At 39.9% G+C, this 24,050-nt stretch overlaps 1 protein-coding gene across 1 annotated transcript in view; it reads right to left on the bottom strand.

Moving 5' to 3' along the window:
• The window catches only part of LOC123514885 (zinc finger and BTB domain-containing protein 24-like), a 111,904-nt gene extending 93,147 nt beyond the window's left edge, over positions 1 to 18,757 (bottom strand). Inside the window, exons 1-2 of the mRNA XM_045273144.1 lie at positions 18,678 to 18,757; positions 14,954 to 15,143 (exon numbers count right to left, since the gene is read on the bottom strand). Of these exons, the coding sequence (XP_045129079.1) occupies positions 14,954 to 15,143; positions 18,678 to 18,757 (270 nt within the window). The remainder of the gene's footprint in view (positions 1 to 14,953; positions 15,144 to 18,677) is intronic.
• Between the last annotated feature and the right edge of the window lie 5,293 nt (positions 18,758 to 24,050).

A 24,050-nucleotide genomic window follows, 5' to 3' on the forward strand; every position in this document is an offset into this window, starting at 1 on the left:
TATCATCCGCAAACAAATTTATGTAGCTGTTCACTCCTTCTGGCGTGTGTTTGTGTGTGTGTGTGTGTGTGTGTGTGTGCGTGTGCGTGTGCGTGTGTGTGTGTGCGTGTGTGTGTGTGTGTGTGTGTTTTCACGAATGTTACAAGGCGGGACACATGTAACTTATCTTCGAGAGGAGAGGGGAGGAGGGAAGGAGATGGGGAGGAGGATGAGAGGAGAGAGAGAGAGAGAGAGAGAGAGAGAGAGAGAGAGAGAGAGAGAGAGAGAGAGAGAGAGAGAGAGAGAGAGAGAGAGAGAGAGATAGGAACAGTCTATGCCATTGGGTAATTTTAGACACAAGGCGGGACGCATGTAGCTTATCTTTAGTGATTGGTGGAGACAAGGATGGTGGGAGGAGCACTACGATTTCAAGGACAGCATACGGCGTGTGTAGTTGGTATGCAACACACTATACGGGACAACTGAACTGAAGAAAGCTCAGAAAAGAATATGACGTCTACGTAGGCGTCACCGTATATGCTACTGGGGCTTCATGACGCCCACATAGGCATCACCGTATTGAAGGGGTTAAGATCATCTACATTATAAAGTTACGTACATACATACATTAGTGTACATTATAATGACTTTAATTAAACTACCTAAATGTTTAACTTCATAATTTTTACTTTCATTAAACCTTTTACTGTACTATGATGCACTCTCGCTTTGCTTACTCTTAATGAAAGTTCAAATCGGGCGTTAAACTTGTTATAATTGGTTCGCTTAACGAAGTTTCGCTTAACGAAGTGTTTTTTTAGGAACGTAACCCCTTCGTTAAGCGGGGGTTGCCTGTAAATTGTAATGTGAAAATTTAACTTTGTAGTAAAAAACAAGCGTCAATGTTTCCTGGTTAAGACGGCCCCTGGTTAAGACGGCCCCTGACCACGACGACCCTTCCCAACAGTCACGTGTTTACCATGACGACCCCACACCAAATTTTATGTTATTGTCCTCTTATTTCTTTCATTATGTTAACACGTTAACTGTGGATGGCAACTCAACATTCCTGAAATAGTGTTTTGTAGTATGGAGTGTTACAAACCATAACATACTAGTACACCCACGGTCCAGATATCTGAACTGTGGATTGTGGGTACACCGTGGGTACACCGGTGTACTGTACCTTGTGCATATAGTGCATATACGTATCCAGGGTGTAACATGACTTTCTGTAAATATTGAAAGAGGTAAGAGAACATGCATTTCTAAGCAGAAAATGTTATGTACACATATGCATTTTAAGGTTTTATTTACCCGTAAGATGATTTTTAAATTTCTGAGAGATGCGCGATAGTCCTTTGTGTTTTTTATGAGGTGACGACGACTGTTGCTGGATTGCTGCAGCAGCCAGAGGTGCCACTTGGCTAAATACCGAATGCTTTAATATCATGTTTTACAATCTTACATTTAAGACAGATTGTATCAACAAGTATTCTATTTACTGATAAACATTACACAATAACATTATTGCGGTGATTAAAAGCACTCACGTACAGTACTACGTGGTACACTACCTATCACTGGGTGAGGAAGGATGGGAAAGGATTGGGGAGTTGGGAGCGACTGATTTATTAATACAATCTGTCTTAGTGTAAGATGCTCTATTAACAAGTATAATCTAAAACCATCTTACGGGTAAAAAAGAAACTGAGGCCACCATTTTCTGTAGTGTTTGGCCGTCATGGACGGCTGTCGTGGTCAGGGGCCGTCTTGACCATGACCCAGTGTCAACACATCCTCCTCAGCTGACTCCATCAAGCCAGCACTATGCACTCTTATCTAAACCAATAACATTTCCAATATTGTCATTCATCATATGTTTCTGAACTGCTTACTGATCCGTGGAAATACATGTATATCTTATATCTCACCAAGAAATACATAAAAAATGATAAAATACAGCATACTGACATAAGTGCTCTTACCATCCTCATGCTTGGCGCCCTCACACCTACACAAACATATCCTTGTAAAAGCTGATACATGATTGGCTAAGTGTCCACCATCTTGAAAACAATGGGCCAATGACAGGCCTTGATATATGACAGATAGCCTCAAGCATAAAGGAGCGCGGCTTCTGAAAAGCGCCAAGATCATGCCTGAAAGGCTCTATTGTGAGGGCCACGAGCATGCCTGAAGGGCTATAAGGGTTAAGGCTTTTAATTCATGAGCTGGATACTCTCTCTTCCCTTCGGATCTTCTAGAATCTTCCATACGTCTGTCTATATGTCTCATGACCATGTGTGCTGTTATGTTAGGCAATGATCTTAATAATAAACACTTAATATTATTATCCCAGGCACTACAAAACATCAACCAAACAACTGCAAACAACACTCCTGGGGCACTGAGGCAGCGTGGTGCCCCAGCATGCATTCAGCTGATCGCCCAGTGCTGCGCGCAATCTGTTGACCTCGGTTGTTATTGTTCGCACTCCAAAGCAAAGTTCGTCCTCCAATGCAAAATAAACACAATTTTTTTTGTTCATAATCCAAGTTGTTCGTACTTAAAAGCGTTCGTACTCCAAGGTACCAACCACTGTATATATAAAGTCAGCGCAAAAAGTTACCGCATCTAGGGAACGGCACAGTGACTTTATAAGTTGACTGTAATTCTTCTCCTGTGACAAAACCAAGAGGGGTGAGAGAGAGATGTTGTATGCCTGGCAGTGAGGCACACCCCTCTACATCCTCAAGGCCCATCCACACTCTTACTTTTTTGCCGGGAAATAACCAGAGTGCTGGATCGGAAATGGGTGATGAGCGTCCAAACTCAATGTACAGGTAAGAGATTCCCCTGCGTTTCTCAGTTACCTGTGAGCAGTTGGAGGGGAAGTACGTATGCTGCATTTATGAATGCCTCCACAGTCAACATAATTCAAGAGGTCCTCTTATAGACCACTGTAGCATCTGTTTCCACAAAATTGAGGAAAAAGAAGAAAAAGATGGATCATTGGTGCAAGGAATGCCTTTACAGGCAGAGTGAAAGAGGAAGCAACACGGCTGATGTATATCCCTCTCCACTGTTGACATGAGACTTGGTGAGCGCGGGGAAGTCACCAAAATACCTTTGGTTGAGGGTGTCGCCCGCGGTCTATAGCCCCACACCCTTTTACCTTACAGCAGTCAGGTTATTCCCCAGAGAAAATATCTGAATGTGGATGCGCCTTCACACTGCCGAGAGTCGCTGCTCAGTCCATTCTCAGTTGTCAAAGGGAATGGATGTGTGGTACTGCCTTGTTTGCTTTTCCAAGTGGAAAACACACTGATGAAAAAACTATTCAAGCTACAACAGATCTCCATAAAGCAAGTACAGTGGAGACTCAATACTCGAACATCTTAATATTAAAATTTTTCAATACTCCGATGCAAAGTTTGATTTAATGTTCGAAAAAATATCTGATGTCCAACGTCCACACGTGTGATTGTAAACAAAGGCTCCCTGGCCTCTCCCTTAACCCTTTGCCAGCTGTGCTGCTATGGTCGTCAAAATAAAATTCTCCTGCATTCTGACCATACTTTTTAATTTATAAACTTACATTAACACCAAAGGCTTATTAGTGGTGAAAATATCTGGTAATCGAACGGCTGCACACATGGTTGTAAACAAAGCTCTGGCCTCTCCCTCCCTGACACTGCCACTGTTCTGTTCTGATATCAATACTACTGGTAATACTGAAGCAAAATACTGGTATTCCAGTATACCAGATACCAGTGCACATCCCTAGTCATGCCACAGTCGTAAGAAAAACAACATTCTTCTGTGTTCTGCCAGCAATTTTTCATTTAGAAACTTATAATGGCAACAAAGAGGCTTATTAGTGCTGAAAATAAGGAATCTAGTGAGTGCAAGTGTTAGTGAGTCACACCCCTCCACTGGTAGATTCACAGGAATCACAACAGGAAAAAGTTACCAGACGTTTTCATGGATAGTGACTTGTCTTCCGACGACATCCCTCCTCCTCCTCACCCTTCTTCCCTCCTCTTCTAAGTTGTCCATCACCAGCCTTATGGTATGTACAAATCAAAATTATATAAAAAAAAACTATTATATTGAAAGTTTTATAAACTTAAGGTTTTGCTACCTGATTTATAGGTATCAATAGTTGAACTTTTTAATATTCGAACAACCATTTGGAACTAATTACGTTCGGGTATTGAGTCTCCACTGTATTAGCAACAAAGAAATCTGCATTCAAAAAGACCTTAAACTCTGTACTGTGCAGGAGCTCATACAAAAATTCAAAGCTGGTAGGAGCAAATATTTACCACTCCCACAAAAGCCACATGGTAGGCCATGTAAGGTACCTGAGGACAAGAACACTTCTCAGGAGGCAGCTGGAAGTCAGGCAGCCTTACAGGATGCCAAATTAAGGAAAAAGGTTCCTTACTTATTAGCTCGTGTCTCTCTCCGTACTGTCCATGATACTTTGTATCGTGACCTTGGGTACTGCAGTTACCAGGTAGAGAAAAAGCCACTTATAAATGACTTCCAGAGAAAGAAAACGATCCGGTTTGTAAAAAAAAATATCAAGATTGGACCTTAGATAAGTGGCTCACAGAAGTGTGGTCTGATGAGAGCACTTTCTGTGTGAGTGGTACATCAACTAGAGTGTACAGGTGCCCAGGCACTGATCCCGATGTCCCCCGCTACACTCAAAATACCACCAAACATCCTCAGAGTTTAATGGTTTGAGGATGTCTTACTTCCAATGGTCTTGGTAATCTTGTTGTTTTACCTAAAAACACTACTATCACTGAAGAAGTGAATTTGGAACTCTTAATGAATAATCTTGAGTCATCATTTGAGAAAACCAAAGGTGAAATTTTCCAACAGGATGGGGCACCAACTCATACTGCTAAAATTGTCAAAGAATGGCTAGATAATTGTGAAATCAACACCATAAAAGATTGGCCAGGCAATTCACCAGATATTTCTTCAATAGAAAATTTATGGACTGTAATTAAGACCAAATTACAAGGTCATGACACCTCCATACTCTCCAAGATGAAAAAAGAGCTTCACAATTATTCGGCAGACTTCAAGCCTGAGACACTTAAATATTTAGCTGATACTGTGCCAAAACATCTAAGAGAGGTGCTCAAGAAAAAATTAAATGCAATAAAGTACAAGTACTGGGTAGTTAGAATTTGTATGCTTTCTGTGGATCTGACAGGAAATGTGTTAACGAAAACTATTCGTGTGGTAACTTTTCACACAAACTATATACAGTAATCACCCGCGTATCCGGATATCACTTCACGATAGTTTAACTGCGTCACAACAGATTCAATGAGATGCCCGTGTCACCTGCCACACACCAGTTTGCTCCCAACTGCTGCACAGTAAACATCACCGCTCCTTGTGTTCGCAGGCGGTTTGTTTGGTTACCAGCACTCTCCAAGAAGTTTGGCCTGGTAAGCCTTCACCTCATCTGTTTTTTCTGGTGCTACACCAAGGTGTAAGCAACCTGTTGGAGATACATGGTCCTTGGATCATTGTTTGGTGTCCTGCTCCATTGAGTGACCCGGAGTTCCTTTTCCTCCTCCTCGTCCTCGGACAAGAAAAGGCGTGAGATGACTCCCCCTGATAAGGACGTTAAGAAGAGGAAGGATGGCCCTGAAGCTTGCAGTGCTCACCCAAGGAAAGTGGCAGGGGCCCCAGAGCCGACAGAGGACGTCGCGGTGGCAGGGCCGAGTCACGTCCCCGGTCTTTCTGACTGTTCGTCTATGGCTGACAAGTATGACAGGCTGAGTGCCTTAGTAGGTGGCTTGATCGATAAGCTTGAGAAGGGATCAGATACGGACGTCCCCAGGCATGACTTCAGTGGCTTCCATACTCTGTCTTCCTTGAAGGGTGAGGAAGGAGAACTCTCCTAGCATGTCCCAGACTGCCTGGATGAACTGGACCAGTTCAGTTGTGTGCAACCTGACCCTAATACGACCGAGGACAACTCAGATTTTCTTAACCCGTTCACTGCGGCACTATTTTTCAAAACATGCACCGCCAGTGCGGCTGGTTTGAGCAATTTTTTTTTGTTGCGGAAATGGAATCCTTGTGGTCCAAAATCAAAGAAAAATGGGTTTTAAGTAGCTATTGTATATGTAAAGTTTTGCGCTATAAGCCAAAACGTGTCTGAGCCAGGCATTTTCTACGCCCACTGTGGTGAGCGGTAAATACCAGCTGATGATGTTGCCGTATTGGTCACCATTTATGTTTTACTTTGTCTACTGCATGTATATAATGTTTGTACCTCAAATTGTCAAGGCATGTTTGTAATGATTATATGCGAATGCAAAAGTAATAAAAAACAATAAGATAAATGACCACTTGACAGTAATACTCTCTCTCTCTCTCTCTCTCTCTCTCTCTCTCTCTCTCTCTCTCTCTCTCTCTCTCTCTCTCTCTCTCTCTCTCTCTCTCTCTTCCTCTCTCTCTCAGAATAGTGTGAGCAATAGCATATATAGTGAGGTAGATAAGTGATGTGTTGTCACAGATGAGTGACATGAGTGCTGTGAAACAGCTGAGTGAAATGAGTCTTGTGTGTTGCGAAACAAAGGAGTATTGTGTTGTGAATTACTGTAAATGACAGACATGAGATAGGCCTCGTCCAAATTCATGGACATAAACAAAGCACGGGCAGTCTTCAGGGATAACTGTCAAAATTTGAGAGCTCGGTAACACATTGGGAATATTCTACGAATATTTTTATTTGCCAACGCATAACGTGCGTCGTTCGCAGTCTTCGGAATTTTTTTACCGACGACACCGCGTCGTCGTCCGCAGCGGACGGGTTAAAGCTCTTGAGGAACTCTCTGGCCACTTCCAAGGTGAGGAGGAAAAGGGCAAGCCGCTGTCAGAGCGTTTGGCTACCATACTCAATACAAGTTTGAGACGTTGGCCTACATCTGAGGGTGTGAAACTCACCTGTGGGAAAATCAAGCTGCCCAGCAATGTCCCAAACTTGACCGTGCTGTCAACCAACTCTGCTCTCACTAAGGCCATGAGTGTAGGGGGTCGCCTTTTCGACGCCCAACTTGTCTATATAAATGGTTTGATTTCCAAAGCGTTGGTACCGATTGCTCAGTGCATAAGTGATATAGGGGATCGGAAAGGCAGCTCTATCAACAGCTACCTACATGGACTTAACCCCTTCCATACCGCAAGACTGTTTTGTGGTACGTGCGTACCACGCGCAAAAGTGATAGTGAATTATTAATGAAATACCGCGGTATTTCATTAATAATTCACTATCACTAAGTGCCATGGGGTCGAGGTCATCCTCATGGCAAGAGCGTTTATGAATACTAAGATATGATATCCATTATAGCAGACAACAGAGGAGTGAAAACAAATATCATGGGGAAAGACAACACGGCAAGCTAAAAGGGTCACAAGAAGAAGAAGAGGCGGCCGAGTGGTCGCGAGTCTCCCGCTTCGTCTGTTGCTGATCTCATCTCTGCTTTATTTTTTGGTATTCCATGTAAGATTTCACTTTATGCATTACAAAACAATCCTTTCTTGGGGGCAAGGCTTGTATGTATGTATGTATGTATATATGTATGTATAAATATATATATATATATATATATATATATATATATATATATATATATATATATATATATATATATATACAGTACCCTCCCGAGTTTAGCGCTTGCTTTCTTCTTAAGATATAGCGCCAAACTCGAGGATCGCTAAACTCGGGGTATTGAAAACAATGTAAAAACGCTTATTCATTCTGGCCCGGGACAAAGCTGATTTTTTTTCCTCCCCACTTTACTCCCTTATTTCAAAATACCGATAAATTGGTGGGTGTATTCAGTTTCAGTGAAGAATGCTCTTGTTAAGACGAAAAAAACTAGGATACACACTTTATTGAAAAGAACAAAAAGAGAAAAGAAATAATAAGAACTCTAACAGCACATAATCTCACTCTGGGGCATGGTCCGCTAGCACAAAGCCTTCAAATTTGTTTCATCGGCGTTGAATATTTGACGGAGATCGTAACCGCCATCCTCAGTCATCTGTTTCAAGACACCAATGAAACTTTCCACCTCTTCTGTAGATGCGTCTGCTGCTTCACCCAGACATCGTGCCCTCTTGAGCAGTGTCTTTTTTGAACCTTGAGAACCAGCCATTACTAGCAGAGAAAGGTGGAGGATTGTCAATGTTTAACTTACGTGCCACTGCAGCATATATTTCTCTTGCCTTCTGTCTTACCTTACCAGAAGATATGCACACATTTCAGTCATTTTTGTCAACAATATATTTCTTCAAATAGTGTTCTGTTGTTACCATCAACTTGCTTGTAGGATACGTGATGTGAGCAACTTGAATCACAGAGCTCCCTTGAGCGTCTTTCAGGAAACGTTTTATTTCCTCACGTTTCGCTCTTATTCCTCTAACAGTAGACTCACTAATGTTGAACAAGTTTCCAATGGCAACAGGTCCCATTCCAGCATCAAGCTTATCCAACACTTCGCCTTTTTCCTTCATGTTTAACAGTCTTTTCTTCTTACCCTGCCTCTCTGGCCTGCTTCCTTTTGCAGTAGGTTTCTTGAGCCACATGCTGCAGTGCCTCCTTTATTTCCTGACATCACAATTAATTAGCTTGCATATAAGAACTATCAAGATGCTGGTGGAAGAGGGCTAAGGACGCGTGCACACGTGGTCAGCTCAGTCAGCCAACTGCAGGAGTCTTGGGGCAGCATACGTGACGCCGCCCGGAAGTAAACGCGACCGATACTTGTCAAAGCAGCGCGAAACTCGGGGCGATACAGCGCCAAACTCGGGATGGTAAGAATTTAGGACTAAGTGCCAAACTCGAGGATCGCGAAACTCGGATAGCGCTAAACTCGGGAGGGTACTGTATATATATATATATATATATATATATATATATATATATATATATATATATATATATATATATATATATATATATATATATTATATATATCATCTCTTGCTAAAACAGCATCTATGAAGTAAGGCATTCTGAGGCTTCTCTGCCTGTTTTTCTTGCCTCCCTAACTGCTAACTCTGTACAAGGGACCCTGAGTTCTGTAAATAGGTCACCATTGTCAAATTGTCTGACATGAGAGACACCACCATGCCTGACAACTCCTGCCAAAAGGACTGCAGAGCCCGGAAAACAGCCATCATCTCCAGGTGGTTGACATGAAATCTCTGCTCCTGTGGAGACCACAATCCTGAGATGATAGAGTCCCCTAGATGAGTAACCCAACCATGAAGGGATGCGTCGCAAAATAAAGACTGTTCTGGAGGTGCCATCACAAATGGAGCTCCCCTGAGAAGATGACCCAAATCCATCCACCACATGTCCGCTAGACACAGCTGTGAAGGAGGAACCCGCTACCAGGGTGGGTCTGACACTGCCTTCCAGTGTATTTTCAGGAACTAAAGAGAGGACTGAGAGCATACCTGGCTGCCCAGGACCAGCCTCTCCAGGGAAGACAGATGACCTAGAAGTGACTTCCATAGAGACACCATAAGAGCTCTCTCCTCTAGAAAACTCTGCTATAAACAGAAGCCAGTTGACCCTTTCTAGCAATGGAAAACCCAGAGCCCTCACTGAATCCAGTACCATGCCCAGGTACAGTAAGCCCTCATTATACGGTACATATGAGTTCCTGAAAACCTTACTGCAAATCAAAATTACCATATACCGAACCCATTATAACATGTAATAATAGGGGATGTGTTCCAGCACGTCGAAAGTCAACCCTACAGACATGAAAATACATGAAAATATTCATATAAAAAAATTCAAAGTACTGCACAAAAGAAATAAGCAGAAAATTTTTCTATTTACCTTTCACTCGCCACGTATTCTATCAGATGATGTCCCTCCCAAGGCTAAGGGACAGTAGGGATTTCAGCCCTTACTCATAATATCCACAAAAAACATGCTGTAAGGATTTCACTTGTGTTCAATGGGAGACGCGGGAATAGACTGATTGTTGTGGTGGCCGCGCGGCATGGTGGTGCTATGGTACAGTGTAAACAAAGCATGAGCGGATACCGTATCTGTGAATTTTTCTTACTGTAAATAGAATCAAGGGTAGAAATTACCAAACACCGTAACTGTGAATTTACCAGATAACGAAGTATCATATAAGGAGGACTTACTACATTGCTTCCTTTGGTTGGGTACCAGGTCTAACCTGGGAAGACTGATCTGAATACACAATGGAATGCACAGCCACACAACAGCCCAGATGGTGCCTATGCACCCCTGGAAAGTGGGCCCTGTGACTAGCCAATCATCCAGGTAACGATGCAAAGAGATATTGTGTCGATGATCCCATGAAGACTCTGGCATCATCACCTTGGTAAAGACCTGCAGGACGGTGGCAAGGCCAAAACAAAGAACTATGAACTGAAAAACCTTGCTTCGCGCCAAACGAACTACCTGTTCCTCAAAAATGAGACCGTTCTAATCCCTCAAACTACTGCCCTATAGCTTTAATCTCTTATCTAAAGTTTTTTATTCTATCATCAATACAAAGATTCTCAAACATATGTCACTTCACAATCTTCTATCTCATAGCCAGTAAGGTTTCTATCAAGATTAATATACTGGTGATCTTCTGACTTTCTTTACTGAGTCTTGGTCATCCTCTTTTAGAGATTTCGGTGACTTTTGCTGTTGCTTTAGACATATCAATAGCTTTTGAGAGAGTCTGGCACAAAGCTTTGACTTCTATCCTTCTCTCTGCAACTTTATCTAAAGTTTCCTTTCTGACCATTCTAGTGCAGCCATGGTAGATGGTCACTGTTCTTCTCCAAAATCTATTAATAGTGGTGCTCCTTAGGCTTCTATCCTGTCACCCACTCTCTTTCTATTATTCATTAATGATCTTCTTAACCAAACTTTTTGCCCAATCCTATGCTGATGATACCACCCTACATCTTTCCATGTCCTTTCAGAGACGACCAACCCTTCAGGAAGTCAGCAAATCACGTGGAGACGCCACAGAACGCCTGACTTCTGATCTTTCTAAGATTTCTGATTGAGGCAGAGAAAACTTTGAAGTATTCACTGCCTCAAAAACTCAATTCCTCCATTTATCAACTTGACACAACCTTCCAGACAACTACCCCTCTTCTTCAATGACACTCAACTGTCTCTCTCTTCTACACTGAATATCCATAAACTCAACTGGAAACTTCACATCTCATCTCTTGCTAAAACAGCTTCTATGAAGTTAGGCATTCTGAGGTATCTCCGCCAGTTTTTCTCACCTCTCTAACTACTAACTCTGTACAAGAACCTTATCAATTCTTGTATGGAGTACTCTTTGCAAGTTTTTTTTGGGAGGGGGGGTAGGGGAGGGGAGTTTCCACCCACAGAGATTTTATAAGATAGGGTGGAATCAATAGCATTTTGTCTCATCAACTCCTCTCCTCTGATTGATTGTCTTCAGCCTTTTTCTCATTGCTGAAATGTTGCATCTCATTCTATCTTTTATTGCTATTTTCATGTTAAATGCTCTACTGATCTTGCTAACTGCAAGCCTCCTCTCCTCCTGCAGCCTTGCTGCACAAGGCTTTCTTCTTCCTCTCATCCCTTTTCTGTCCAGCTCTCTAATACAAGAGTTAACTAGTAACCTCAATCATTCATACCATTCTCTGGTAAACTCTGGAACTCCCTGCCTGCTTCTGTATTTCCATCTTCAAACGACTTGACTTTAAGACATTTGTCTCAGACTTTTGGCTAATTCTTTACTATTTTTTTAGGGAGCTTGCATTGAAGTGGGCCATTTTTTCTATGTTTTGTTGCCTTTGGCATGTTTTCCTCTTGCATAAAAAAAACCTGTTTGTTAGATTTTCATTTTCCCATTCACATATCTGTAAAAGAATTTTGACTCTTTTTTTGCATTTATCAACTACCTATATCTTTCTCATAATTCCTTCATTTTTTCTTAGGATTCGGACATATTCATTTTTCACTACCTTAAATTCTTCCCAATTCTTACATCCTCCTCTTTTTCGCCATCTATTCCATGCTTTTTCTTTTTTTCGTTTTGCTAATTTACATCTTGTGTTATACTAGTCTTCCTTCCTCTTCCCCTCACTGATTTTGATTTAAGGAATTTATCTACTGATCATTTGATTTAAAATTTTCAAATATATCCCACTTTCCATGTGTACTGCTTGCCATGTACAGTTGGTTCCACTCAATTTCTGCAAAGTAATCTCTCAACTTTGCAAAAATTGCCTTCCTGTAATTGTATTTTCCAACCTTATAAAATTCATTCTTCATCTCTATTAAACACCCTACTCGTATTTCTAACCATCTTGGAGACACGCCCAACATTCTTGATTTCTTCCTCACCTCTAACTCTCTGTTTATGCTGTCACCTTTTCAACTCCATTGGGCTCCTCCGATCACAGTCTCATTTCTATATCTTGTCCTATTTCTCCAATCCCTCCTCAGGATCCCCCAAAGCAGAGATACCTTTGATCTTTTGCCTCTGCCAGTTGAGGGGACCTGAGGAAGTATTATGCTGATTTTCCCTGGAATGATTACTGCTTCCATGTCAGAGACCCATATCTTTGTGCTGAAACCATAACAAAGGTGATAGAGATTGGCATGGAGGCATACATTCCTCATTCAATTTCTCAACCTAAACCTACTAAACCTTGGTTTAATACATGATAGAGAGGTTGCTGCCCACAAAAGGTACTTGAGCCTTCCATCTCCTGAATCTCATGCACTTTATATCTCTGCCAGGAATCATGCCTATCTTGTTCTTCAACTTGCCAAACACTCCTTCATAAATAGATAATGTCAAAATCTTTCAAACTCAAACTTCCCTCGAGACTTCTGGCATCTAGCCAAAAACATCTCCAATAACTTCACTTCATCTTTTCCTCCTTTATTTTATCCTAATGGTACCACTGCCATCTCTTTTGTCTCTAAAGCTGAACTCTTCTCTAAAATCTTTGCTCACAACTCTGCCTTGGATGATTCTGGGCTTGTCTCTCCCTCTCCTCTTCCCTGTGACTATTTCATGTCTATAATTAAAATTCTTCATAATGATGTTTTCCTTGCCCTCACTGGTCTAAACCCTCATAAGGCTTATGGTCCTGATGGGTACCTCTTATTGTTCTCAAAAACTGTCCTTCAGTGCTCGCACCTTGCCTAGCTAAACTCTTTCAACTTTGTCTATCAATTTCTACCTTTCCTTCTTGCTGGAAGTTTGCCTACATTTGGCCTGTTCCCAAAAAGGGTAACCATTCTAATCCCTCAAACTACCATCCTATAGCTTTAATCTCTTGCTTGTCTAAAGTTTTTTAATCTATCCTGAATAAGAAGATTCTCAAACATCTGTCACTTCCCTATCTTGTGTCTGATTGCCAGTAAGGCTTTCGTCAAGGTCACTCTACTGGTGATCTTTTGGCTTTCCTTGCAGAGACTTGGTCATCCTCTTTTTAGAGATTTTGGTGAAACTTTTGTCGTAGCATTTGACATATCAAAAGCTTTTGATATGTCAAATGGCATAAAGCTTCGATTTCAAAACTGCCCCCCTATGGTTTGTATCCTCTCTGCAACTTTATTTCAAGTTTCCTTTCTGACTGTTCTATTGCTGCTGTGGTAGACAGCCACTGTTCTTCTCCTAAATCTATTAATAGTGGTGTTCCTCAGCTATTAGCTTTTAAAACACTGGCTTTTTTTTCTCACTATCTCCATCATTACAACTATACAACCTCTCACAAAAGTGTCACTACACTATTACAAAAGGTTATGTTGAGACAGAGGTATGATGCTGGACCAGACGAGTAATAACTATTTCACAGTATCATTATCTCACTTTAACGCACTAATAATGACTCAGAGAGTGTCCAGTTCAGTCATGAAACAACACATTGCCGTGACGATGCTGATAGCTCCTTCCAAACCCTCACATACGAGTGAATAATATTTTCTAGAGAAAAGGAAATCTAATGCTTTATCATCGTATCATGCTCCAGGAAGTCACCATTGTATACACAATCATGTGTGAAAATTTCATTTCAATCAAATCAATACAAATAACAAAACAAGGACAAAATTATGAAAAATATTTAGGAGGGAATATCTTGAAAAGTGTTTTTTTACACTTCATAAATTTTCACAATATCAGTATAAACTCTGATCAACTTTTGTTTGATATCATTCTAAATTACAAATAAAATGCAATTTTTTATTGGAATCTGATTTTTGATAACGTCTATAGAAGTGAAAAAATATAAAAAAAAAAAATTTTTTAAACAGGCAGCCGGTTCAACTTAGATTTTAGTCCCTGGGTTGGTAAGAGTCCAACTTATCATGAAATCCAAGTTATCGGGGTCCGACTTATCGGGGTTCAACAGTAATTCTATAATATTGGTTTAGATTTTGAGCCTCATTGGTCAAAGCACTATTCCTGCCTATGTTTTGGTTGAATAATATACTCATCCACTAACTTACGAGGACCGTATGCATGATTCTACACATGCACCAAATTAGGATAGATAATCATGTCTTAAACCTAAGAGAACTGAAAGGTAATTGAACGCTCGTTTTACTTCTGCTCTTGTCCCCAGCTTGTGTGGAGCATGTGCACTTCATTTCTTTCCTTACTTTGGTATCACACACACATTCTATAGCAAATCTACCAATTTTCCTGTTTTTAGAGCAATAACATTAGTTGTAAAATAGAGCTATAAATTTGTTTTCAACAGATTGTTTTATATATATTTTCTATTCTATTTCACAATAATAATATGCTTCGTATGAGCATAAATAGCAGATTTCTCGATGGAAATAGCAATTCTATTCTTCACATATAAAAAGATAAAAGAAAGAAAAGAAGAAAGAAAGCAACATACATACACTTCCCTAAAATCAACCCACCTTGATATGGCGCTGCAACATAGAAGAGTACTTGAATGTGGCTGAACAGGACTGGCACCTGTGGATGAGTGCCTCAGGATGATCATTTTTGAGATGCAACCTGAGTGCTGTACGTGTAGGGAAGTTTTGCTGACACTCCTGACACTGATCTCTATCCAGACATGGAGGATCAGAATTAGGATGCCTTCGGCTGAAAAAAAATAAAAAAATAAAAAATAAGGTAAAGATCTAGTTCAGGGAATGGTGTGAACTTTCCATTAAAGCTAGTTGTGATCTCACTGAACATTTCCCTTTGTGTCTCACAACTCAAGGGGGTAGTCACAGCCTGCCCTCTAAAGACAACTCTCCCTCTTCTCACAAAACTACATGCACTTACCACACACACACACCCTTCACTTAAAATTCAAAATTTAAAAATGGCAACTCCAAATCCAGTCTCCTTCTCCCCTTCTGGGGAGAGGAGCAGAAATGTCCCCAGGTCAGGCTGCTCTCTTGGTGGTGACCCAAAATGTCTTGATACCTCCCTCAATTTTTTTATTTTCATTAACTTCTGCAACATTTGCAGTCTTAGCTACATCTAATTTTCAGTCTGTAGAACACCACCTCTCCTCTACTAAACCTCATCTTTTCCTCACTGAAACACAGCTGCCTGAGGCAACTGACAATAGCTCCCTCTCTGTTCCCTCCTACTTTCTTGATTCTCATATTCGTTACAAAGCTGGATATTGCGTCTATGTGCACAATGACTTAACTTGCTCTTATTCCCACGCTCTTTAATCTTTTGAGTTTTCCACCATCTGGCTTGGACTGAACAGTCACTTTCTAACTAAATTTGTCTGTGCTGTCTATCTCTCCCCTAACTCCTCTGACTACAGTAAATTCTTTGACTATTTAACTTTGAAAGTGGAGCACATTCTGTCCCTCTACCCTTTCGTGAAGATTTCAATGTTCACTACTGGCTTTGGCTTTCCTCTCCCTTTACTGGTCATCCTGGTGAACTAGCCTTCAACTTTGCTATCCTCCATGACCTAGAGCAGGGGCAGGCAACCTTTTTAGAGTGAGTGCCAGATGAGACTCTTGGAAGGAGGTCGCGGGCCGGAGTGAAAAACGAAATCTCAGAAATACTATATTTTGTATAATACATTGATTACGTGAAAAATATTGTACAAAAATTGCATTGAACACTCTACAAATCAATGAGACTGCTGGTGCTGTTTGCCATGAAGAAGCATTTCCATGTCTGGCTTGACATGTAAAGTAATTCAATAGTATAATTTATTCATTTAAAAACTTAAAATTTATTAGAGTTTCTTCTTTACTTTTAGTGGGAGGTCCGCAGGCCGGATTGCATTAATAAAGCCTAGCAGGGTGGCGGGCCGGACGCTAAGCCTTCGCGGGCCGGATGTGGCCCACGGGCCGGAGGTTGCCCGCCCCTGACCTAAAGCAACTGGTGCAACACCCTACTTGTATCCCTGACCATCTTGGAGATACACCCAACATTCTTGATCTTTTCCTCACCTCTAATCCTTCAGGTTAGGCTGTTACCATATCTTCTCTGTTGGGCTCCTCCATTCATAATCTCATTTCTGTATCTTGTTCTTCATCTTTCCCTCCTTTATTTCATCCTGATGGCACCACTGTCATCTCATCTGTCTCTAAAGCTGAACTCTTCTCTCAAGCCTCTGCTAAAAACTCCACCTTGGATGATTCTAGGCTTGTTCTTCCCTCTCCTCCTCCCTCTGACTATTTCATGCCTTCAATCAAAATTCTTCATAATGATGTTTTCCATGCCCTCTCTGGCCTAAACCCTCGGAAGGCTTATGGACCTGATGGGGTCCCTCCTATTGTACTCAAAAAATGTGCTTCTGTGCTTGCACCTTGCCTGGCCAAACTCATTCAACTATACCTATTGACTTATACCTTTCCTTCTGGCTGGAATTTTGCCTACATTCAGCCTGTTTCTTAAAAGGATGACCATTCTAATCCCTCAAACTACCATCCTATAACTTTAATATCTTGCTTGTTTTAAAGTTTTTAATCTATCTTTGATTGGAAGATTCTTAAATATGTCACTTTACAATCTTCTATCTGATCACCAGTATGGCTTCCATCAACACTGCTCTACTGGTGATCTGGCATTCCTTACTGAGTCTTGTTCATCCTCTTTTAAAGATTTTGGTGAAACTTCTGCTGTTGCTTTAGACATATCAAACACATTTGTTGGAGTCTGGCACAAAGCTTTGAAATCAAAACTGCCCTCTTATGGTTTCTATCCTTATCTCTGCAACTTTATCTCAAGTTTCCTTTCTGACCGTTCTATTGCAGCCATGGTAGACGGGAACTGTTCTTCTCTTAAATCTATTAACAGCTATGTTCCTCAGGGTTCTGTTCTATCACCCACTGTCTTTCTATTATTCATTAATGACCTTCTTAACCAAACTTCTTGCCCTATCCACTCCTATACTGATGATACCACCCTACATCTTTCCACATCCTTTCAGAGACAACCAACCTTTCCGGATGTCAACAGATCACGCAGGGACACCAAAAAATACCTGACTTCTGATCTTTCTAAGATTTCTGACTAGGGCAGAGAAAACTTAAGTACCTAATTTTCAATGCCTCATGAACTCAATTCCTCCATCTATCAACTTAACACAACCTTACAAACAACTATCCCCTCTTCTTCAATGACACTCAACTGTCTCCCTCTTCCACACTGAATATCCTCGGTCTGTCCTTTACTTATAATCTAAACTGGAAACTTCACATCTTATCTCTTGTTAAAACAGCTTCTATGAAGTTAGGTGTTATGTGGCGTCTCCACCAGTTTTTCTCGCACCTGTAACTGCTAACTCTGTACAAGGGCCTTATCTGTCCTTGTATGGAGTACTCTTTGCATGGAGGTTCCACTCATATAGCTTTATTAGACAGGGTGAAATCAAAAGCTTTTCATCTTATCAACTCCCCTCCTCTGACTGACTGTCTTCAGCCTCTTTCTCACTGGCGAAATGTTGAATCTCTTTCTATCTTTTACCGTTATTTTCATGCTAACTGCTCTGTTGATCTTGCTAACTGCATGTCTCTACTCCTCTTGCGGCCTCATTGCACAAGGCTTTCTTCTTCCTCTTATTCCTATTCTGTCCAACCCTCTAATACAAGAGTTAAGCAGTATTCTCAATCATTCATACCTTTCACTGGTAAACTCTGGAACTCCCTACCTGCTTCTGTATTTTCTTCTTTCTATAACTTGACTTCTTTTAAGAGGGAGATTTCAAGATATTTGTCCCTGAATTTTGGCTGATTCTTTCAAATCTTTTAGGGAATGTGTAATGCCAATGGGCCTTTTTTCTATTTTGTTGGTCTTGGCAGATTTCCCTATTGCGTAAAAAAGAAAAGAAAAAAAACTTTTTGAGAAGAGATGCATAAAGAGTGTCTAATTAAAGTGCTCAGTGAACACTGATTCAACAGGGAAGCTATGGTATTTTGAAATTGATGGTATAGAAAGAGAATTATTGAAAGTAAAGTTTTGTAAAAAATGGTGGGAATATGATTTAAAAGTCCAATGTCTTGAAGATTGTTACAAACAGTAAAAGTCCATTAATACAAGTGGGTGAACCAGGAGTGCGTCAGATTATCAGGATGTAACACTGAAAACAGTATGCGTAGGTAATACAGTAGTAAGTAATAAAAAATTATGTGGGTTGTTTAGATATGCAAATACTTCTCCATACATATCAGCTGCATCTTGATCAGCTGATTGTTCCTCACCATCATCATCAATAACTCATATGCCATATGCATGTTTATCAACATGGGAATCACGGGTGAGTTCCAAATACCATTCCAGAAGCTTTATGATGGCTATAGAGTGCTCCAGATTGCACTATAGCAGGGTTATGATGTCACTCATGGCTCATACCAGAGAGATGATTTGCTTACCTCCCACATGGGAAATAATGTTATAAGCAAATTATTTATAGGATTCTGTGATCTCTATTCTCCTCTCTCTCTTTCTCTTGCCTACTTAAAACTTCATTTCTTCTATGAATAATGCCTACAGCATGTAGTACAAGATTATCAAAGAGCCTTTCTGTGATTAAAAGAGCGGGCAGGAGGATGAGATCCTATGGAATGTATACTTAATAATCATCACTGCATGTATTCTAGGTGAATGCAAGAACTGCTTCATCCTGGTATCCACCACGCAACACACTAGCAGTTCTGAGATGTTGGTATTCACCAGTTGTACTCTACCAATTTTCTGCAGAACCAGTTCCAGAACTGGTTCTGCCAGCTGGTGAATACTAGTCTTGGAACCACCAGTATTCCTGGTAGTTGCCAAGCAGCATGGTGGCAATTATGTGATTCTGATATTTACCAGCTATGTTCTACTGATTCCCCACAGAACCAGTTCCAGAACTGGCTCTGACAGTTCTGCCATCCCAAGTAACCAGTTTCTTAAATATATGAGATATCAGTTTCTGCCTATCATTACTTTACACTTTTGGCTCCACTACCAGATCTCATCAATATCTCTTTGCAATTCCATACAATCCTCATTGTTCCTCATTACTCTCAAGAGTTTTACATCATCAGCAAACAAATCTATGTAGCTACTCAGGTTCAACTGTATAATGTTAACATATTTGAAATATTATTGGTGGAAGCACTGATCCCTGTGGTATACCACTAGTTACTATGCTCCAGCTTGATAGGGTGTCTCTTATCATCATCCTCATTTATCTTTTTGTTAAGTAGTTCCTCATCCAGCTTAAGATAATTTGCTTTACTCCACCTATATGTTCTATTTTTCCAATACAGTCTTCTATGTGGTACGCTGTCAAAAGCCTTTTTAATATCTAAATACACTGTGTCCACCCATCCATCTCTCTCTTGTACCTTATCTGTTACCTGTATATAAAAACTTAATAGATTTGTTATACATGGTATGTCACTTCATTGTTTGGTTCTATAAAAGTTCCTTTTACATTAAACACTGATCTTTATAAAGCTCTCATTCATCAGTTCACTCCCTTCTTCCATTGTTTCATATACCCTGTTTCCCTTAGTTAACTTAGTGATGGTGTCTTGGCTTGTCATTTTTCCATTTACATACTTGTAGAATAGCTTGGTTTCCTCTCCAAATCTTGTTAGAGCATCCCTTTTAAACTTTTTCTCTTCCTCCCTCCTTATTCTAATATATTAGTTTTGTGCCTCATTAAATTGATTCATAGTTTCTTAATTTCTTCCATACAGCACCCTTTCCATTCTTAGCTTTTGTATATGTAGTGTTATACCATGTGTGTTTGCTAGGGATGTGCGCTGAAATTAGGCATGTTGAAATACCGGTGTTTTAGCTTCAGTATAACTGGTATTACCAGTATTGTAATACTTTTCATATACCACTTAACTGGCAATTTTGTTCTCAATATACCATGTACTGTATTTTTGTTTATATTATAATTTGGTATTATTATTTTTAAACAGTGTCCTAATATACTCATCCTGCCCCCTCTCCTCATTTCCTGATGTAGGACGCTGATCGTGTCCCCCTACAAGATCTTGTGCCCAACTACTGTGCATGTGCAGATGATGAGAAATCCCTTCCAGACTCATGACTAATTCACACCAACTTGCAGTTTCCCTCATGGTTCAGTTGCTCTCCTGATTTCAAGGATTGTTTTTACGCTCGTGAGAGCTCCTTGTTCAAACGAAATATTCAGATTGTACCACAGTTTATCTTCTCCCCAAAGAGAGAGAGAGAGAGGGAATTAAAGGGATAAAAAAACAGAGAAAAAAGAAAATAAAGAGAGAAAGAGAATAAAAGAGAGAGCAAGAGAGAAAGAGAATAAAAGAGAGAGCAAAACATGTTTTTTTTAAGACTACATTTCTATATTGACTCGAGAGAATGGATATCACCAGAGAAAATGGATGTGTATATGTATGTATGTATGTATTTGTATGTATATATATATATATATATATATATATATATATATATATATATATATATATATATATATATATATATATATATATATATATATATATACAGTAAAAGTCCTGAAATCCAGAAGTCATGGGGGTTCAGCCATTCCGTATTCTAGGATTTTCCGGATAGTAAGGCTGAAAGTAAGATTAAAATCTTGAGGGTACTATGTAAACCCCACTAAACTAACCCCAACTTGCTATATCTCTTTGTAATACTGTCATAACATCTTACAGGGATTGCTACTACCACCAGTCCACTGTGTACTTCCTCACCACACCACACAAGATTTATGTAGGCTTTTTTTTTTTTTCTTGAAGATTTGCCAGACTATGGGGGGAGTGGCATGGGCCTTTCCAGCCATTATGGAGGCCCATATGTGATGATTGCTCTTTTCCTACTATCATGCAGTGCTATACATAATTATAAATCTAATAAATTTAAGTGCTTATCTAATCTGTTTTTAAACATTGTCAAACTAGTGCTATTTACAACCCTCTCTGGCAATGCATTCCAGAAGTCTACCACCCTATGACTAAAGAAATATTTTCTTATATCTAACCTGCAGCCTTGCTTTCTAATCTTCCTGCCATGATTTCTAGTCCTACTTCCCTCCTCTAAGGTAAAGAAAGATCTCACATCTATGTAGTTTGTATCTGAGAACATTTTAAATAATTCTATCATATCCCCTCTTATACATCTCCTTTCAAGTGAAAACATGTTTAATTCCTTTAATCTATCTCTATACTCCAGGCGCTTTAATGTTGGTATCATCCTAGTTGCTCTTTTCTGAACTGCTTCTAACATGTTGATATCCTGCCTATAATGGGGTGACCAGGCCTGTATGCAATACTCTAAATGGGGCCTAACATAGGAATCATATAAGCTACGCACCACTTCCTAACATTTCTATTTATAAAACCCAGAATCCTATTTGCCCTATTTCTTGCTTCTAAACTGCTTTGAAAATTTCATAGTCCTGTCTATCACTACTCCTAAATCCTTTCCCTCCTCTACTGCCTCTAGCCAACATCCCTCCATCTCATAGCTAAGTTTGTGTTGTCTTTACCTAAATGCATAACCTGACACTTTTTAGAATTAAACTCCATCTGCCTCCTGTCTGCCCATGCTATCTGCCTGTCCAGGTCTTATTGTATTCTGTAATTGTCCTTTTCACCCTGTACTGCACATGCTATCTTAGTATCATCTGCAAACTTTGATACTTTGCTACTAATTCCTATATCTAAATTGTTAATGTACACCAAGAAAAGAAGAGGCCCTAGCACTGATCCTTGGGGTACCCCACTAACCACTTCCTTCCACTCAGACATTGCCACATTTAATACTACTCTCTGTTTCCTATCAGAAAGCCATTCACTAATCCAATCAACTAACCTACCCCCCTATCCCATGTAGTCTCAATTTGTACACTAGCTTCCTATGCGGTACCTTATCAAACGCCTTGCTAAAATCTACATATATAACATCTATGCTATTTCCATCATCTAACTCCTTGGTAATATATTCTAAGATATCGAGCAAATTTGTAAGACAGGACCTCCCTGATCTAAAGCCATGTTGGGTATCTCTAATTAATCTATTCTCATTTAAATGCTCCCAAATACTACCCTTAATGATTTTCTCTAGTATCTTACATACTATACTAGTTAAACTGATCGGTCTATAATTATTTGCATCATCCTTCCTACCTTTTTTAAATATTAGTGTAACATTAGCTAACTTCCAGTCCTGAGGTATCTCAGCAAACCTAAGTGATCTTTCAAAGATTAACTTAAGTGCTTCAGAAATACTGTCTACACCCTCACTAAGTACTCTGGCATATAGCTCATCAGGACCACTAGCTTTCCTATCGTCTAGTTCAAGAATAAATTTCCTAATAATTCCCGGTATTATATCAATATTTTCTAAAGCTCTTAAACTACTCGTCACACTGTTTGTAACAGGATTTCCTATTCTTTCCCTAGTAAATACTGAAGAAAATTGTTCATTCAATAATTCTACTATGTCTTCATTTTGATCCACTACTACACCATCTTTTCTGAGTGGTCCACTCCTATCCTTATTTCTTTTATCACTGAGCTTGTAATAACTATATAATTTTTTGGGGATCTTTACTCCCAGCTCTAGCTAGTTTTATCTCTGCCTGCCTTTTACTTTTTTTTATAACCTTACTCAAATCATCCCTGACCTGTCTGTACCTAATCAAATCTACATCTTCCCACTTTTCTGCAACTCTCTATATGCCCTCCTCTCTCCCTCCAAAATTAAAATTTTGATCTAAAATTAAAATTCATTTTTTCCCTAAAAAATTAAAAATTTCCTTTTACAAATTTTAAACCCAATTAACTTAAAAACAAACCTTCCCTTTTGAGGAAAATAACTTTTTTTTAAAACTCCCCAAAATTATAAAACCCTTTCCTTTCCAAAGGGAAAAACCTTCAAAAGGGAAAATCGTTTCCTTTTCTTATTAAAAAAGGGTTTCTTATTTTTCAATCAGATGAAAAAAACAAAATTAGCCAACCCCCCTTTCCGGAAAACCAAATAGGTAAAAATTTTTCCCCCTTTTCACCCAATCCAACAATTCCCAACAACCCAAATTCCTGACACCAAACCTCCTACCCCTTCCCTTATTTCCTAACATTTCCCAAATTTCCAAACCCACCCCTTTTTGTGACCCCCAAAACACTAACCCCCCTTCCATCCCAATTTTTTTTTTTCTTTTTCACCACCAAACCATTTCACTCCATTTCATTCCCCTCCTAACAAAGAATATTTTCACACCAAATTTACCATCCTCCCAACCCCGCTTTCCTTCCCCCAAGCCAGCCCACCGAACTACTTTCCCACTGGTGCCGTCCCCTTTTTCCCCTTTTCCTTTTCCCAACCCAAACCCTTTGGGGAATTAAAACAATTTGAATTTTTTTTTGCCTCCCCCTTTAACCTCCCTTCAACAAAGAAAAATTTTCCCCATTAATTTTTTTCTAAAGGTCAAAGGGAACTAAATTTCTGGCCAAAATAGAAAAGTCCACCTTCCTTATCCCAAAATTAACAAACAAAGAATTTTTTTTAAAAAACCCCCCAAAC

This window comes from Portunus trituberculatus, chromosome 38 (assembly GCF_017591435.1).
Source record: "Portunus trituberculatus isolate SZX2019 chromosome 38, ASM1759143v1, whole genome shotgun sequence".
NCBI classification, from domain to species: Eukaryota; Metazoa; Arthropoda; class Malacostraca; order Decapoda; family Portunidae; genus Portunus; species Portunus trituberculatus.